The sequence below is a fragment of the Solea senegalensis genome, linkage group LG2, assembly GCF_019176455.1.
Source record: "Solea senegalensis isolate Sse05_10M linkage group LG2, IFAPA_SoseM_1, whole genome shotgun sequence".
NCBI classification, from domain to species: domain Eukaryota; kingdom Metazoa; phylum Chordata; class Actinopteri; order Pleuronectiformes; family Soleidae; genus Solea; species Solea senegalensis.
Window position 1 is genome coordinate 16,935,167 of NC_058022.1, and position 18,933 is coordinate 16,954,099.

General features: G+C 41.5%; 1 protein-coding gene across 2 annotated transcripts in view; it reads left to right on the forward strand.

The window, feature by feature from the left end:
• Window positions 1-216: 216 nt before the first annotated feature.
• Window positions 217-18,933, forward strand: part of gsk3ba (glycogen synthase kinase 3 beta, genome duplicate a) — a 30,024-nt gene continuing 11,307 nt past the window's right edge. Inside the window, exons 1-3 of one of the 2 annotated variants that reach the window (XM_044015846.1) lie at window positions 217-1,069; window positions 8,376-8,569; window positions 14,225-14,308. In XM_044015846.1, the coding sequence (XP_043871781.1) occupies window positions 982-1,069; window positions 8,376-8,569; window positions 14,225-14,308 (366 nt within the window). In that variant the 5' untranslated portion in view covers window positions 217-981. The remainder of the gene's footprint in view (window positions 1,070-8,375; window positions 8,570-14,224; window positions 14,309-18,933) is intronic. The other variant, XM_044015856.1, reaches the window with a different exon arrangement.

The window sequence follows — 18,933 nt, forward strand, 5'->3', positions numbered from 1 at the left end:
ATGTGGTGCTCGAGAGTGGCCTTCCTATTTGACCGGGAGGCCGCGGTCGACGCCCATTTCTGAAGGATAGCCTCTCTGATTGGCGCAACTGGCCTCCCCGGATTCGCCGTTTGCGCGTTCACAATTTTTCTATTCTCGTTTTACTCTTACGCCAGCAGCGTGAACGTCCTCCCACGGCAGCGGAGAGTTCCCTGTCACCCTTTACGTAAATGGCGTAGGTTTGATACGCAGCGACAAAGACAGCGAGCTTGAAACCTATGGGGAAGGAATAAAAAAAGAAATTCGGTTTCGACGCGCTCCGCTCTCACAGACCAACGTTTTACCGGAGAGCTAGCCGCCCCGGGGCCTCTGTAGAGACACCGACATTTAACGGTGGGTTTTAAGCGACAGGTAAGCCGCTGAATTCGCGGAAGAAAACTGTGTCAACTGGCAGATTTTCCGTTGGACCGTCTGTAGGCTAGCGTATAGCGAGGGAGCCGCCATGGCAGTCGGATCATTGAGCCTCCACATCGGGATATGAAGAGGAACTGCATGTGCCCCGAATCGTCAAGGAAAAGCGCCACACTTGCTGTGACCCGTACCGGATCTTTACTCTGAACATCTGAAACTCATATTCGTAAAGCTGATTCCAGAAGGACAATTGCAGTTGGTTTTTAATAGCGGGGAGCCACAGGGAGAGGCCAGATTCATGACTATTTCAGTCGGAGACGTGTCTTAAAAGGCCCGCTGAACAGAAAACCTGGACCATATTGAGGAAACGATGTTCTGATTGAGCGCTGCTGGCAAAGAAAAGGGTCGTTGATTCGGTGATAGCGAAGTGGTGTGAAGGATCGAGGGGATTTTGACTGTCCTCCCTGTGAATTACACTGATATTCATTTACTGGCATCCTCTTTTGGATGAGAAGACTCGGCGTATCGATCAGCCCTGCCGTTTAGCAAGTCACTCACTGTCTCCAAGAAGATAATCAAAGGGATCGGATCATGTCGGGTCGGCCCAGGACCACATCTTTCGCAGAGAGCTGCAAGCCAGTGCCGCAGCCCTCTGCTTTCGGCAGCGTCAAAGTCAGCAGTAAGTAATTCAGCATGCAGCAGAGCCACTGTGAACTACACGTTGTCCCTACATGTCTCATCTTTGGTCCTGAAATATGTCTGTATCACTAACTAAGGTTGGCCGGTGTTGACTGACTGAGTGGCACACGCATGCACGCACTGCGCGCCCCGGCGTAAGCCCAGTGAGCCTGGTTAGCAGGGTTAGCAGGCCGCGCCGGGCAGTGCCGGGCCAGAGGAAGGTAGCACTGGCACCAGCCCAGGTCTTCAACCAACGCCTCCTCCGTCTACGATGTTATTACTGTGAATTCGAACGTCTAATCAGATCTCGTAGCCATGTTACTACACATCATCAATCGTATGCGTAATGAGGTTAAAGCGATAGGGCCGGTCTGTTACGCAACTGTCAAAGCGGAAGGTGCGCCCGTAGTGGACTCGGGCGAAACTGACGTGATCGTGGAGAGGGGAGCGAGAGAGAGGGAGAGGGCTTTTTCACCGGGTCCTGTATGTTCCGTGGGCCGTGTCGAAATCACACGTCGCGACGACTGGAGGGGGTGTGACACATAATATCCTGTTCATGAAGTGGCACCGTGGCACAGGCTGATTATAGATGAAGCCATGGTACTGGTGAGGCCTACCTGCTAAATGCTGAACCTAACGGTGTCGCTTTATGGTCAAATCACTTCTGCAGAGCTGGTTCAGGCCTTAATGGGCTCTAACGTCAAAGAGATTTCACTCTTCTTTGATCCACCATCACCAATGGTCAGTCTTTGCTAATTCACATGTTGCATGAAGGCAATACCAAGCATTGTTTTTCAATATTGATATAATATGGCACCCCTCTCTCTCTGATCATCATTGACCTAATATAATATTTTACTAATTGCTTTTTTGAGAGACATTTCAAGTGATCTTGGGGGCCACATTGTCCCTGAGGTCATGCTTATGCAGTGGCCTGGCTCTCTGCACATGTTTTATTGATTTCTAACTAGCCACATTTTGTCATGGGTCAAAAATATCCTCATATTAGCAACTTGGTGTCTTAAATCTGCTTTCCATTTACATGTATCTCAAATACATGTATGTTTGCGTAAGTGTATAATTGGTTTAAAATAAACGATAAACGATTATAGCCATTAAAATGAGCCTTTTACATGTACCCATGGCAAGGGCCCTGTTTCATGGAGCCAATCGTCTTGTGCCATCTCATTTCTACAGCAGCCCAAATGGACAGACCAGTTGCAAATGGAGTCCTCCATTTCTTACAGATCTGCAGTCTCACATTAGATGTTGCCAATTCTTAAATGCTGGTGTGACAATTCAGTCACAAGATCTCTAAATGTCATCCTGTATTCACCCAATCTGTGTCCATTGCAAATTGCAATTGCGTTTACCTTTTTTGGCTTTTTTTTGAAGTGCACTTTAAACAGCATCTATTCACTGGTGGTACTGCAGGTTCAAATAATCACATGCTGCTATTAGAGCGTGATTTTTATCTAATTCTCTTATCTTCAAATTATAGTTATCTTCAAGCTGTTCAAATACTGTTAGATATTTTCGATGACTAATGACAGCTCTGACTGGAAATTTTTGTCTACCTGGCTTTACCATTTTCTTATCTTGTATGCACACACATCTGGGTGTGTGAGGGAAAAATTGCGACTGTTAAAGAATGCTGTTGGTGCTTCAGGGCTATGATGTGATCTCGATGAGTGTTAGTGGGGAGAGGCCTGAGGCTCAGCCTCTCCTCTGGGCTGTGGCACTGAAAACCACTTAGTAGACACACACACACACACACACACACACACACACACACACACACACACACACACACTCACAGACAGAAAGAAGCACTAACCCAATACTTGTCTTGCTCCAGTTATGGGTGTTGAGGATTTGGTGTGTTCCTGTCAGTGTGGATTATTCATAGTGATGTCTCTGCCCAAAGTAAAAATGGTGTCCTCTTTGGCCTAATTATTGTGCAAATGCAATCTACTGGATTTACAATAAATGTGATGCAGACCCCTTGGTCTTAAGAATGCATCGGTTTAAAACCACAGTTTTGCAGTTTGCAGTTTCTTAATCTGAACATTTTTATCCTGGAGACTCATCTGGTAAATCACTGCATGATTATTAGCCATTAATGGATGGAGATCAAATTTCCCAATTAACTGGGCGTTAAATGATCAGATACCTGCAAGCGGGTGGTGTTCAGCTCCACAGAGAAAAGGAGAGTTGATTGCTCAGTTGTCCCTGGCAATTAAAACGTTGGAATTCATCCTCCCGCACATCAGCTGTGATTGGCTCTAGCTTCCCTTGCTACCCTTAAAAGATAGTATAGTAGATGATTAATTAAACATTTGACATGGAGGGTTTCTGGCTCTTTATACCGTTTATCTTCATTTTCTCTCCTTCATTTGTGACAGTAGGTCCAGTGAAAATCTGCATAGAATATTTTTTTGTGCTTTTCTCATCTGTGGAGTTGTCAAGAAATTAACGAAACCAGAAAACCCCTGCCTGTCGAGTACATTTCTATAGTGAGTGTGGCAATATCAAGTTTATCAGTTCTTTTATTACGTACATACCTAAGTAGCCTAGTTAAACAAGTAAGGACCAGGACAAAAGGCACTTGTTGAAGTAATCAGACTCTTATCTGGTGCACAGCTGATGAACATGACTGAGGAACTGATTTGATGTCTGCTGAGTTGGCTGCCACAGATCCTCTGAGACACATGGACATGATAAAAGCAACTGCACTTGTTATTTAACCAGTTATTTAGAACAGGGTAAGGCAGCCAATTGATATTACATGAACTGGATAATGCCTTTCACTCTTGTACCGTTTTGATCTACTGTATTTTAAATATTTAGTTGAAATACACAAATGGATTCACAAATGGATAGTGAAACAACTAGAACTGCCTTTAACTCTATGGTATTCATATTCGTAATACTAAAGATTTGTTTTTAATAGCGACGCACAAAGGCACTAATAGTCAAACCCACAGGAAAACTACATGTTCACTGAAGAATAGTGAAAAAAGGTCCCATTATGAACCCTTGGACAAAAAAGTGGTGGCTTCCATTTGTATAACTTGTGTGACCAGCTATTAAGCTCTCTGTTATTTGAGACAAAGGAAGCTAAATCTTCACAATTGGAAAGCTGTAACCAACAATTTCCTTTGGACAAAAACAATGACTCCTTGGTAAAAACGTTCTGGCAAAAGTAAATGGTTTGTCCCCGTTCCACAAGAGACTGCAGAAAGTTCAAATAAATAAGAAGATACACTCAAATCAGAACAAAAATGGCATTTGTTATTTAGCACTACATGACAGCTGTGTTTTGATGATTGAACTTAATGTTGGTATCTACGTGGACTTGTTGTATGTTTCTTCTCTTTGTCATTGAGTGTTAATCTGACCTCCACCATCCTAATACACATGCACTGTTTCACAAACATGGTCATCTGTGTGAATAACTTGGCTGGCGATCTCAAGCAGCTGGAGCCAGTGTGTTCTGGAGAGAACACTCCTACCCCTCCTACACAGGCACACGGAAACACACACACTTGCATATACATGCATACATTCACACACTCACACGAGCGCACTCTTTTTAGGTTTTGTTTTTTTTTGGGGTAAGGCAGCTGGCCAAGAACAATAAGCAGCTTGTTTAGCATTTCAAAGCCGCAGCTCTCTCCCTTCCTTTCCTTTCTCCCCTTTCTCACATTTAGCAAATGATGATGGGAACAAACAAACTAATTGCAATCTTTGATTTTTTTTTTTTAAATGAGACAGCAGGAAGGGGACACGCTGAATCATTCTGGACTTAAACGAGAGCTAGATCTTGAGGTGAAGAAAGGTGAGAAGAAGATCAGAGTCTGCTCAGCTCACTTGGGTGTAGTCGGTGTGGTTGCAGATCTGGGCAGCCATGGCTCTGCAGGTTGCATGTCACTCTGATATTTAAAAACCCACACACACATTAGATCTGGTCAGAGACACACTGTTGTCATGATTTCTTGATGTCAGCAATGCTTGGCAGAGCTTGGTATGTGTCAGCAGTGACGCTCATGTGATAAGATGTTCCAGCAATGTCGTAAATGATCTCATCCACCTTTTTGGAGCGTTTTCCATGACTGTGCACTTGCACATGTACACGCTCATGTAATACATTCATGCATTTGCTACTGGTCGAGTCTGTTTTCATATCACACGTTCCTCAAAAATGTCAAAACGATGCCAACAATGTAAGTATAATGAGACCTATATATACGTCCACAATAAAAAGTGATTTGAGCGCCTCGTGGTGAAGTTTTCAGCCTCGGTGTTTGCGTCCCTCAGTGTGCATGATATTATAACTGAACTGCAGCATGTTGAGAAAGTGTTTCTTTATATAGATGTGATTATATAAAGACATGTTTGGCTCAATATCTGGAAGGAATGAACATGAATGTAACCACATCTTGCCTTGAGACTTTGTCTTTTTTTGCTTCACAGATATTATCCAAAGACTTTGGTTAAAAAGGAAACACTAAACTCAACTAAACTCTTAACTTTCTGGTGGCAAACTCATGACTTGACTCTGTCGTCACCCTTCACTGTGATTCAAGGCATTAATGTTTGTCTGCATTATTCATTTATGTTGAGTAATATTTGACTAATATAATATAATTGTAGCAATTTGGGCATATCACTGCAGGGCTTCAACAATGGACACAAGCATGTCTGAATGTTACCTTTGTTTCTTGCTCTGGTTGTGTGGGAATACTAAATTATTTATGGGTCTAGTAAGATTTTGCTGCATATATTTTAATAAATAACTGGAAATTACTTGTGGTAGACATTTAATAATATCTAAACACATGTTCTCACATTACAGACATTAGTGGAAAAGAAAACTGAGCATTCTCACACTGAATTTCAATTTATTTATAATAAGCACAGATCCTCAACTTTCATTTGGGACACACTGATCTGTGTCCATCATCAGTGCATTTAATTTGAATCAGGGAAAAAGTCATGTGTACATATGCTGGCAACAAATGCTTGGTCCTTTTTAGGGCAGCAACTAATGATTATTTTCATTATTGATTAATATGTAGACACATTTTCTGGACCAAGCGCTTGGTCAATTTAACATCGCGTGTATCCAGAGTCCTTATGTAATCATGTGCCTTCTTTTGTCCAAATAACGGCCTAAAATAAAAACTTTTCCTATAATGTTTCAAATTCAATAATAAATTGAATGCACCATTCATACGTTCATCCATTAATAATCCAGTTTAATGACAATGAAAAACTGGGAAGCAGGGAATGAAAAACTTCTTAACGTATATTTTGTCATCCATATGATATCCAATTATTGGACATAATAAGATGGTATCTTTGAAGTGTCTATGTTCAGGCCTGAGCTGCCCCTTTTGACCTGAATTAACTATTGATGCCTTTGGACAAACGGCTGTCTCTGTACTCGAATAATATCATGTATTCATAAGGATATGCGCTCTGATTTGTATTGCTAGTTACAGTATATGTTCGTGGCTGACCAATTGAAAACATAGCCACATAAACGCATGTTGCATGGTTTTTGTTCCATTATACTGTTCCATTATATTGTAATGCGTCACATCTGAGGGTCATTTCTTTCAATTTGACTGTTTCACTGTGATGCTCTTTGTTTGGGAATGTGGACCATTTCATTAAATGGATGGAATGGAATCTGTGAAAAGATTGACAGATTATGAAAATGATTTCTCATCTTGACCAGATTATTGTGTGAAAGGGCATACGCCACACAAACGGCAGATCATGACAGTATACACACAAAAATGCAGTCTCTGAGGTGCATGAGTGCGCGCAGAATTTTCTCACGGCTTGAGGAATTGCAGAGGCGTCATAGGAAAAGCCCTGCTGGAATATTTCTCTCTCGGTCTGTCTCTCTCATATAGAAAATCTATTTCTGTTATTACACAATTGGACATGGTCCTGGAGAATGGAGGCCTGGTCATCATATCCCCCCTCATCTCACTTAGTTCCCACCCCTTTCCTCATTCTTTGATCATAATCACCTTTTCCGTATTTGCACCACTTATTGGTCACACAGAGCTCAATCTAACAGGGACACATAAATGTTAAACATTTTTATTTTATGTCTGTTGGGCACCTCCTTTTGGCTGTGCATGTGTGAGAGTGTGGCATTAATTGCTTCAAAATCAAATCTCCTGGTTGCGAATAAGTGCAGCCGACATGTATGGAAATGCATCAGGCCACTAAATATCTGGCCTTTTCAAAATATAGTCTTTCTTGTGGATGGTCGTGAATGTTTTCCTTTCTTTTTGATAGTTTAAACCTTGCATTTCGTCGTTTTAAAACTTGCACACAGACTAACATCAGGCGGGTATTTTGCCAGAAGTCAGCACGAGGTGTTCATGTCCTCCCCGTATGCCTGCCAGTGTTCTCAGTGTGATGTTGTTCTGCTACCACAGCACGACGCAGTACATGACATTTCTATTAAATAACACCAGGCCATGCTTATTAAGCAGCTATAATCCACTCATCGGCATGATTTTGTGCCCACTGTGACCTGTTGACAAATCTCTCGGCCCCTCATGTACGCTGATTTGATGGGCAGTGTTCTTTGGGCTCCTGAATGGTTTGTGTGGAGGAGACATGCACTAGTATGACCTACTGTAAGTCACTTGGTAGGATGCGGTGCTATTTGGAGGTTGTCTTTTTGTCTGCTTGCTGATACTTTGAAATACTGAACTTTTGCCTTTAACCCCTTATACACAGTTCAAAGCAGCAACATTGTGCTTTTATTCTGCTCATTATGGTTTCACCTTTTATACTAGCAGTATTTGTACAATATAATGTATAATATATTTACTTTCATCAATTATTTTTTCAATGAATCGAATGGGCCATAAAATGTCAAAAAAATTATGAAAATCTCGATCATTGTTTCAAAAACCTTTTAAATTGACAATGTCCTCAAATGTTTTTTGTTCAGGAATCCAACATATTTAGTTTTTCTGACGTAGAAGAACAAAGAGACCTGAAAATGGGTGGAGTGGCTCAGTGGTTAAGAAATTATAGTCGCAAGTTCAACTCCACCCCTGGCTGATTGTACACAATTCCCTTGTAAGTCGCTTTGGTTAAAAGCGTCTGCTAAATGACAATACTTATATTGTTCTGTTCTCTCAGCCAAGGCAGTTGACAGCAGACATTCTCATTTGCCATTAGATCATTCATTTTGATAATGCTGATAATTTGCTTAATTACTACCATATTCTGATCATCTCCTGTTTTTTGTTTCTCTCTATTTTTAGGAGATAAGGATGGAAGTAAGGTAACAACAGTCGTGGCCACTCCAGGCCAAGGCCCTGACCGGCCACAGGAGGTGAGCTACACGGACACTAAGGTCATCGGCAACGGCTCATTCGGCGTTGTGTACCAGGCGAAACTGTGCGACTCCGGAGAGTTGGTGGCCATTAAGAAGGTCTTGCAAGACAAGAGGTTTAAGGTAAAACTTTCACTCGTACACAAATATATTACTTAATCTTTAAGCTCACTCAACTTTCTCACTCGCCAATAATGGAAAAGAAGCAAGAAAAGCAGTGCAGTGACGGCATAAATGCAGACAATGATCTCTTTTCCTCATTCTCTATTTTTTTAACAACCCAAATTGGGATTTTCTTGTATCAGTGAATCTAGTAAGTGTGAGAGGCATGAATGGCATGTTCTTTCACAAGAACAGTGAGATCAGAGAATCTGCACGATGAGAGAAAACAAAAGAAAAACTTCTCAAGACTGTGACACGTTCCTGCTTTGATGTATTTTCTTGCAGAAACTTTGCTTGTGTGTGGTGATAGCAGGAGGGCCCGGTCTCCCACAAACAAACTTGAACCCATTAACCCTTATCTGTCAGGTTTGCCTCAGTAACCAATGAGGAAATGTCATATTTCCGTCCAAGCAAAGCTCTGCTGGAATCCTCCCTCTGTGCTGTGAATAGATTTGACTGATGGCTTGTTGTTCCTCTGCTGGGGCAACATTGTCTCTGCTCCTCAGGTCAGGGGGCCTCAGTGTCCCCCGCTGCTTTTTCACAACTCACAGATTGAAGAGCCGAGTCTGCCAAGCCTGCAGGACAGCTGTGTGGATTCTCATTAAGTTTTATATACATGTATGGGTTAGGGCTGCACCAACATGAATGGGCTTAAGTAAAAGGGGAAAGATATATCTTACTGAAGTAGGACCTTATATACGTGGAACAGAACTTTCCCCATACAATCTTTTTTGTTCTTACAGTTTTCCGTAAACAGGGCATCGTTTCAACAAATGTCTTCAGCCATACGAAACCTTCAAAAATGAATCTAAACACTGTAGTGCACATGCCAGGCCTATACGTGGCACTGTAATGCTGCTACACACACCAAACATGAGAAGAAGACGTGGAACATGCACATAAAGCATGCATGCTGTGCATAAACTTCTTTCTGCCAGAAGGAAGGAAAATAAAAGTCATTATAAAGCAAATAGACCAAAACAATTTCTTAACACAAGAAGAGGCAGACAACGAAGATAGCGACAGGAAATAATCCTCTCAGGGACCCATGTTCCACAAATAGTGTTTTGAGCTGTGGATAAAAAGCAAAAGCACCACAAACTACATGCATTATTCATTTTAAGTGCTATGCCTCGATAAATTAGTTACTGAGAAATGGACAGAGCTATCCTGGAGAGTCAGAACTGAGCCGGTTTTGTTTGAGAAAGCTTCAAAGAACAGTGAACTATGCAATCAGATACACAGCCTTGGTTAATATCACACATGCGCTGGCTTTTACAGCACAAAGTGCACAGTCAAGATGGTGCAATACAACGTGTGACTAATGTTTCCCACGTGTTGAAAAACCTTGACGGTCTTCTCTGTTTTTATTTTCTGTGTACAGTTTTAAGAGTAGTCTCTCAAAGTAAAAGTTTGGTAAATTGTATTTTATTATTTCTTTGAGAGTTTTCATGATATTTTAAGTCTTTTTAACTGATCTGCTGTTTGGCATTGTTCAGTTTGATTCCTTTGTCAGACGTCGTGCTCATGGAACCTCTCCACAGCAGGTACTAAAAAGCACCAGGTACTCTCCTTTCTGGAAAAGCAAAACAAACTGAGAAGATTCGAGCTGTGCCGAGTTGAGCCGGGCTAGAACTGTATAGTGGAAGAGGGCCATTACTCTTTCCCCTTACCCTCACCATTGCTGAAACATAGCAAACAAGTGCAGAGGAGAGAATGAGCTTCCTGTTTACACCGACATTGACAAGACCAGTGATATAAAGACTGATAAATTGGGCCAATGATTTAAAAAAATTGGCATCGATATTGCAACACCTTGCATGTCTCTCTCCAAACATTACAAAGTGCAGCTGCTAGAACTGCTGTTCTATGTCATAAAAAGTTGTCTTTATGAAAAACGTATCATATTTCATTGAATAATTACAGGTGTATAGCATGTGTAATTGTTCTATCAATGGATTGTAATATGATTCACTATCACTCACATATGTTTCTTGCTCACTGATTTACGTCTGCACAGTGGTGTCGGTGTGTTTTATTAGCAAGCTGTGATGAGAGGAGAGACAACAGGACTTCCCTTACTATTATATTATCTGAAATTAGTCACGTGTTTGCTCATAACGTTATTTTTTCACCCTGGGACTGCCACTGCTGCCCTGAGCCAACCTGTTAAATACTCACCGCCCTGGGCTTAACCTAATGGAGGTTCAACACATTTTTCAGTAGGTGCTGTTCCTTGGCATCCTGAAAGTAGACAAGATGAATGATGTCCCTCTACACGGTGGGGGCTTGGCCATCTGTCACTGCATACGCAATCATTGTTATGGTTTCACACACTCACTCTCACTCTACCGCTCTCTGTGACCCAATGCTGGCCAATGTAAAGTCATATCCCACACTTCTTGTTAGCCTGTGGTTAGAACACATGAGCAGGTTGCATCTTAAACGGCCCAATGGTTGGCTGAAACCACACATGGTCGTATTCTTTTGTCTGTTTCTCCTTTTTCACCCCCGACATTGCTTCTACATGTCAAACACACTATAGTTGTGTACCCTGTTGAACACAAACACTAAACAAAGTACCTGTGTTCTACTTTCTTTTGAATTGTCTTAAAATGTTTTTTTTTTCTGAACTACCATTTTATTCTGTCTGATTGGATCCATGTCTCACACACACACACACACACAGACACACACACACACATGCTCAAACATGGGAATAATGTTGATCTTGTGTTGATGTGTCACTGATGAGAGTATGAGAGTCTCGGTGGGCTTACAGTCTACTCTTGGTGCATTATGGGATGGGTCCTTCTCTCCTGAGGTATCACATATCAGCCTATTGGAAAATGGACGCTCATTCTCTCTCTCTCTCTCTCTCTCACACACACACACACACACACACACACACACACACACACGGTATATTTGGTGGTGATGCAACATTTCCTTCTTGCCAACAAATCACAAAAACGGCAACAAAAATGTTATTAACAGTAATTGTCTCTATAGCCTTTTTACAGGCGTTCATTGTTGACCAAATGTAATTTAAAAACACACCAATGAGCCACATCATTGCACTGGATGTTCATTATGATAAAGTATTTTTTGAGTACACAGCCCTGCTGCTATAATACTGTCAGGAGACCCACGTGTGAATATGTGTCAGTATTCATTTCTTTTAAACTTCACATAAATTCAGTGGTCAGCTGGTTCATGGAAATACTTTGTGACCCCTTTTTTTAATGATTTATGTTGTCATGGGAACAGGCAGGGAAGTCAAAGTATAAAGACACCGAGTAGGTTTACAAGAATCATGTTGAACATTAAATGTGATGTGCTCACATCAACCAGCAAGCCTTTGCACAATATGAAATGTATCCTTTAGGTTTTTCCTTTTGATAAATTTGAAATCATTTGACCATTAACAGCGTAGTACTGTTTTAGAGCAGTAAAACATGATTGTATGTGAAGCGTGAGATCGGTCTTTTTGGGAAGTGGATGTGGATTTGGCAGTATACATCAGCAGATTGAAGCACTCAGGTGCGGCACTTCTAGCAGCTTGCATTGGGGCATTCTGTCTCTCTTTCTCTTTTTCCATCTCCATCTGTCTTTTTCTGCTTCTCTCTGTCTCTCCGCTGGCTGGTCTGCTGACACACTGGAGGATGACAGGTCAGCAGGAATGACTGCAGTATTATGGACCTGCCCGTCTGCTCTTCCTCCATATGGTGCCACCTTTCTCACACATAACTACACACACACACACACACACACACAGGGACACTCCCACAAAGCCACTGCAAGAAGACAAGGGTGTTGCCTGCAGCTCCCGATGGTTCAATGGCTGGTCTGTGACCCATATGCTATGATGTCACTCAATGATCTGATGTGTGTGTGTGTGTGTGTTGTTGTGTAAAAAAAAATAAAAAATGGGTGAACCACACATCCTCTTCAATGCATCAGGAAGTGTGGTGGACAGACAGCTCACTCTGCTCTGCTAAAAAATTAATGAGTGGGATTTCAGTCCTGAAAGAGGCGACATACGTGTGGAAGAACAGCTGCACTTTTCTCTGCATCAGCCAGCATGGTCCTGATCCATCAGTCAGGTAGTCAGCTGGCATCACAGGCAGTGATTGTTTTGTCTTTTATTATACCAAATCCACATGGTGAAGTAGTGGTTGGCATTATTGCCTCACAGCAAGAAGGTCACTGGAAATCTGGGAAGGTGAACCCCAGATCAACTGAGGACCTCCTTCCTCTCACAGTCATAGACAAATCAGGGGTTAGGTTAATTGAAGACTCTAAAGTGACTAAAGTGTGTGAATTGTTTGTTTTCTACTGTATATGTTGACCGCTGTGATAGATTGGCTTGGCACCATGTCCAGTGTGTACCCTGCCTTTCATCTTGTGTCGGCTAGGATTGGCTCGAGCTAGAGGTGGGCGATATTTGCCCATATCCTTGAAAAATGTGATTTTAATTGAGTTATAATTACAAATTGATTGTTTCTTACAGATTATATCAATGGACCCGATATTAAAGGAAATCAATTTTCATAATTTGTTCAATTAATTCAAACCCTCCACCCCCACGAGCGCACGCCACCTGCCCCCCACCACAGTCACTGCTCAAATGTAATAATGTTACATCCAGTAGCCGTTTGTCAATGCAAACAGTTTAATTTCTGATATTATTTGATAGAAACACAAGAAGAGTGTGGCTCTTTTTCATTTACATTTTTACCCACTGATGATTATACTGTGGTGGAGCGCCGAGCACGGTGTGTTTATGTTGTCCGGCACATTTTTTCTGAATGATACAGCGAGGGTTGGTTGAGTGTGCCTTGCAGATTTACCGGGCTCTGCTTGAGATATGGGGCGTCTCAACGTTTTTTTTTCCGCATTTTCTTCCGGATTATACACTTGAATTTGCACTCTCTATAATCAGCTATAAGTGGATCAAATCCTGTTTAGATCGTTACTTCAAATATTCTTCATTACAGAAACTGACTATAATGAAGCTGTTCCTACCCATTGTTGAGAAAGTCCATATGCACAACAATTTCCTGCATGGACACACTGGTTATGAATGTACATTATAGTGTTCCATCGTATTTTAGTGCTTTAAGTTGCCCCGTGATATCATGTGGATCATCACACGACATGCTTTCACTACACATTTATTCACACAACAAACTTTGCTTTCGAGGTTTCTTTTTTCTTTCATAGTTGTCACTGCCTCCTGGTACATAATTGTGTTGTCATATCTCATTGTGTGGGATCCAATCTTCAATGAATGAATGAATATTGTTGTTTCTACTTGTTAACACGGTAAACTGTGGCTGCTACTACATTTTTTTTTTTTCATCATCTGTGACAAACCATTTTGCTGAGCTTGTGACAGTGACGAGGCAGATTATTACTGCTGAAGCCTGATACGCTAACATGTCAGGTGGATTGCACTTGCATCTAACCAGCGTTTTTTCTGTTCTGTGTCCAAGCAAAAGCTCTCATTGACCCCTAAATTTTCACTTTATCACGCTTAAGAATTGCATGTTTGACAAATGTCTGAAACTCACATAAATGTCTTTCATGTTTTCTTTGTTTGATTTTTTACAGAATCGTGAGCTGCAGATCATGAGAAAGTTGGACCACTGCAACATAGTCCGCCTGCGTTACTTCTTCTACTCCAGTGGTGACAAGGTCAGTCTGCTATGTATTTTCTTTGTGTATGCTGTTATCACATGCTGGATTTTTTTTATTTATAAATCGGATGTTGATGCAGAATGTGGATGTTTTATGGAACCTTTTAGTCTCAGGTACTTAAGACTCAACCAAAAAAATCTTATTTTAATGTGCAGATAAAACTATTTGTAGCATCTTCGTCAGGGTTAGTAAACCAGTTTCATTACACCTAGTGTATTATTTCACATATTGGGAAACACACACACAGAACATACAAACATGTTTTATGAAAAGTGTTTTCAATTCTCTTCAGTTTTGTTGGGCCAATTCAGATACAATATACTGTATATTGTAGTATTTTATTATACTTATATGCTACATTATAACATTTACTCACCTACTGTACATGCTCGTGGGAAAATATCTTCTTGAGACTAAAAAAATAAGCCTTCGGCATTTTTTGTTGAGCAAACTTCTTGTTGAGCCATGTTTTTTTCAAATGGATGTAGCGTTTGAAGTAACTGACCTCACTTTACTTGACTTTGAAAGCTTTTTGAAAGGAAATTATGAAAGAATCATAAGGTATTAGTTGTGTAAAGATTTAGTCTATAAATGTATTTAAATGTCTACTATTGAATTTGTGAATCTGCCTTGTGTTACTGCCTTGATCTCAGGCTGGTAAAAGAGTTTTTTTCTTGCTGCTACATTTTCATTTTCAAGAGCAGTTTAAGGCTCTCTGTGCCTAGTGTGTATTTAATTAAATAAGTAAGCTCTTTTCTACAGTAAGAGTTGCAGAATACAGTAGCTTTCACTCATGATGTGCCCAAAGAGCTCTACCAACAGCTAAAATTCCTTGTGTCCACCTGTTCATTTGAAGCAGCTATAACACCTATTGGATTCCTCTTGATATGAAAAGTCAAACAGATGGACAAACGGACATAAACTCCTTTTGCTGAAGTAGCAAATAGGAATGAGTCAATACGATACTCGGCATCACTATTGATGTAATACTTTGTATTGGTCGGATACTTGCCAAATTCCAAAACTCTGACTATGGCGACACACTAAACACAAACAACATGCTGTAAAGAGAGATGTCCACCAGCATCATCATGTGACAAGGGCATGAGTTGGTGCTACACACGTCTGCCACCCAGTTGGAGCATTACGTTTTTGAAATGGCTGTTCATAGCTTGGTAGCAAATGCATCAGCACAAATGTCTTGTCTTGTGAACACGCTGCTATCTTATTTTTATTATGGCTCCTTCGTCGGCTGGTGCAGCCTCCCCTCGTACATTTTGCCCCAGTATATACATTTGTACAGGGGAAGTCCCTCTTTGCCCGTCTCTGTCAACTGTTGGAGCTAGTGGAGCCCTGGAGACGACAAGGCTGCGCTGTGTCATCCAGCTTGCTGACAACTAGGCAGAGGTCCATGTGTCAAATATAGACACATATGATGGGCCTGGCACATATGCTGTCGAGACTATACCCATGACGCTGCAGTGAGGAATGCTACCCTGTTGCACACCTACTGAGGCCATGGAAAGCTGTTGAGGATTATAGAGTAGAGGTGATGATGTGGGGAGGGTCTAAGGAGAGGGGGCAGAGCGACTGGTGGGGGGCATTTATTTGCCAGACTAGAGGGTGTCGGCTAAGTATAGAATCACAGTGCCTTCTCCTCCATGCTTTAAGCTCCACCCTGCTCCCACCCCTGACATCATACCACTTGCCTCTGAGAATTGCAGCTTGTTCTTGGTATACTGACACACTGACAGCAGTGACATGTCACACGAATGACCCTACTCTGTCCCAACTTGCCTTTTGCAAACACAGTTGTTATTTTGGTAATGCATACCTTTCACTCCTACACCCTTTAAATCATTCTGTGTGAATCCCTTTTCATGGATGAATTTCCTTTCATTTTTCCTCCCCGCGGTATGACTACCTGTTAGTTATGGAGACTGGCACCATGTTGTTGGTATGGCATTAACCACCTATAGAGTCCAGAGTTGGTAAAGTAGGTAAAATGAATGGTTGCAACCAAGTTGATAGAGAGCTGGCAAAAAATCTGCCCGAGAAATAAGACACAGTCAGATCAGGTGTGTGTGTAGGTGTTCCTTGTGTTCTGATGTGAGGGTTCATACTAAGTGCAGGTGGGAAACAGGTTAGAACTACTGCAGCTGTGTCTGTCAACATGTGCACACAGGCAATCTTATGTAACTGATTGCATGTGCTGTGCTTGACACATGCAGTGTGCTTTTGCTTTTACCCTTCAACCACTGATCTAATACTGTTCTAAGAGGAGGTCACTGGTCCAAAAAGGGTTGGCAGGTCAACAAGAATAGATTTTTCTTTTAGCCCCTCACAATATGTTTTGCACTAAGAGCACATGAAAGACATCCAAATGACACAATGTTTCCTTCTGCTTTTATTGATACATGTTTTCACAAATCTTGATTAGTTCTCTAATGTAGAACCATTATGTCACATTAGATTATTGGCAGCAGGTTGACGTTGCATGCTTTGATTCTTTTATTCTCAAGATTTGTAGCATTTATTTTATTAACATTAACACACCAGTCAGGATATGAAAAGAAGAAATAGCTGTGCAGAAAAAGTGTTGAGCTTTAACTTTCCATAGTCTCAGAAACCTTTGGAGTAACACAATATCCCAGGTTATCTGTGTGCCAGCTATGCTAATCAGATGACTTTATTAAAGAATATGCAATATAATATGTGTACACAGATGTTGTGTAACAACGTTGATGATGTTGTGCTTGTTTTAAACAAAACATGCTTACTCACAGTACTACAAACTGAGCATGGGGCATTAAATACTGGGTAGATGATATGCACCAAGTAGGCAAGTTCATTTTGAATTCTACACATAAGAAATATAATCTAAAATATGAAGACACATGCAGAATTGCAGATATTGAAAGACAGTAATTTAGCTTTTTCCTCTGGATTAGTTAAACATTGAGAGACAAGTCCTTGATACGTGTCTATCTGTGGCCTCAGAACATACCGTATACCGTACCTTATTCTTAAATGCCTTCATTTGTTTCTTTGTGTCATCCTCCTTGGTTTCACACATTAATACGCATCGACTCTTGTGTAAATTTCTAATTAAATCAAGTGTGGACTTATCCGATATGTCATTGTCAAGTTTGATTACAATACACAACATGATATGCATGACCAGGAACCACAGACACGTGTACTAGATATATGGACATGTGCATGCTCTGTGGCTGCACAGCTGTATATTACACACTGCGTGGCCAGTGTCAGTCCTACAACACATGATTGTTGTCCGATAGCTGTGCCAGTTGTTCAAGCGATCTTCTCGGCAAATTAGAGGCTGAATTATCTAGCTGGGAGTGAGCGAAAGCCAATCACATCCCCTCTTGACTAACCGTCTGGGAACGAGCCAAGGAAGTGGCTTTGTAGTGAGGCAGGAAGTGAGTCATCGCTGTTGCTAGGCTAAATATAGCGTTGGTGGTGCTAGCAGGAGGTGGAGTGGCTGTGTAGCCGTCACAAATGTTATCAATGGGAGTTTTGCTGGTGACGGAGGAATGTGCTCTCACACACATGTGGCTAGAGGAGAGAAAATTTAAAGTGCATTCAGTGACGCACCTACGGTGTATGTGGCTTAAAAACTGCTCTTTGTCACCTTAATCTACAACTCTGTGTGTGAGAGTCTTCCTGGTTCTCAGTTTCACATCTATCTTATCATCTGACTGGGAGTAGTCCAGGGCAATCACCTCGGAGCAGGGCTAAGAGCTGACAGAAGTCTACCATACAGTCTGTCTGCGAGCTCTTCACCAGCCCTGCTCACTTACCGTGCCTCTTATGGGGAACCAGCTCTGTTCGCCGCTGAAGCTGCATGCTGGGCAGAATTTTAACACCACTAACGGACAGGGGGAGAGGAGGCAAATGAAACGGACACCAAGTCCCTGATCAACTGGAAGGAAAAGAGAGGGACACAGCTGAGAATTTGCTTTTAATATGAAAGTTTGGATTTATTATTCCAAGGCTAAATGGCTCAAGAGTATGCATTTGTATAGTTGACTCTGATCAACAGCAGTGTTGACTCGCATGATTATATGCAGCACTTGCCTTCACTTCCCACTGGAGCAATCCAGCTCTCTGGTGATATCATCTCAAGGATTTCATGTCCATTAAATGTGTTATGTTCCAGATATATTTCCTGCAAGCCAGAATGACTCAAAGGTTATAAGTGTGGCTGTACAGTAAGTGTTGGTGAATTTCTTGTGGACTACAGTCACCACTTGAGCTGACGGTAGCAGGCGTGCTTGTTGCCATGTGACAAAAGTACAGTTTTTCCACAGAATTAGGAGCACAGGAACATGAACGTCAGATCCATGTTGTCATGTCACATCTCCTGAAAAGCCACAATAAAGTCTCATAATATTAGTTGTGTTGACACTACTGTATGCATGGAAAATTCAGCTGTATTATAAACCCTCCACCATTCATGGATTAGGCTTGTTGTTGGTTGATTTGTTCATCTGGGCACACATCCCTAAAGTAGGCAATGTATCATCTGAATGCAAGGCTGTTTTCTCTCCTAACAAACTAGCTGTGAATGTGTGTGAGTAACATCCTTTGTCAAACTA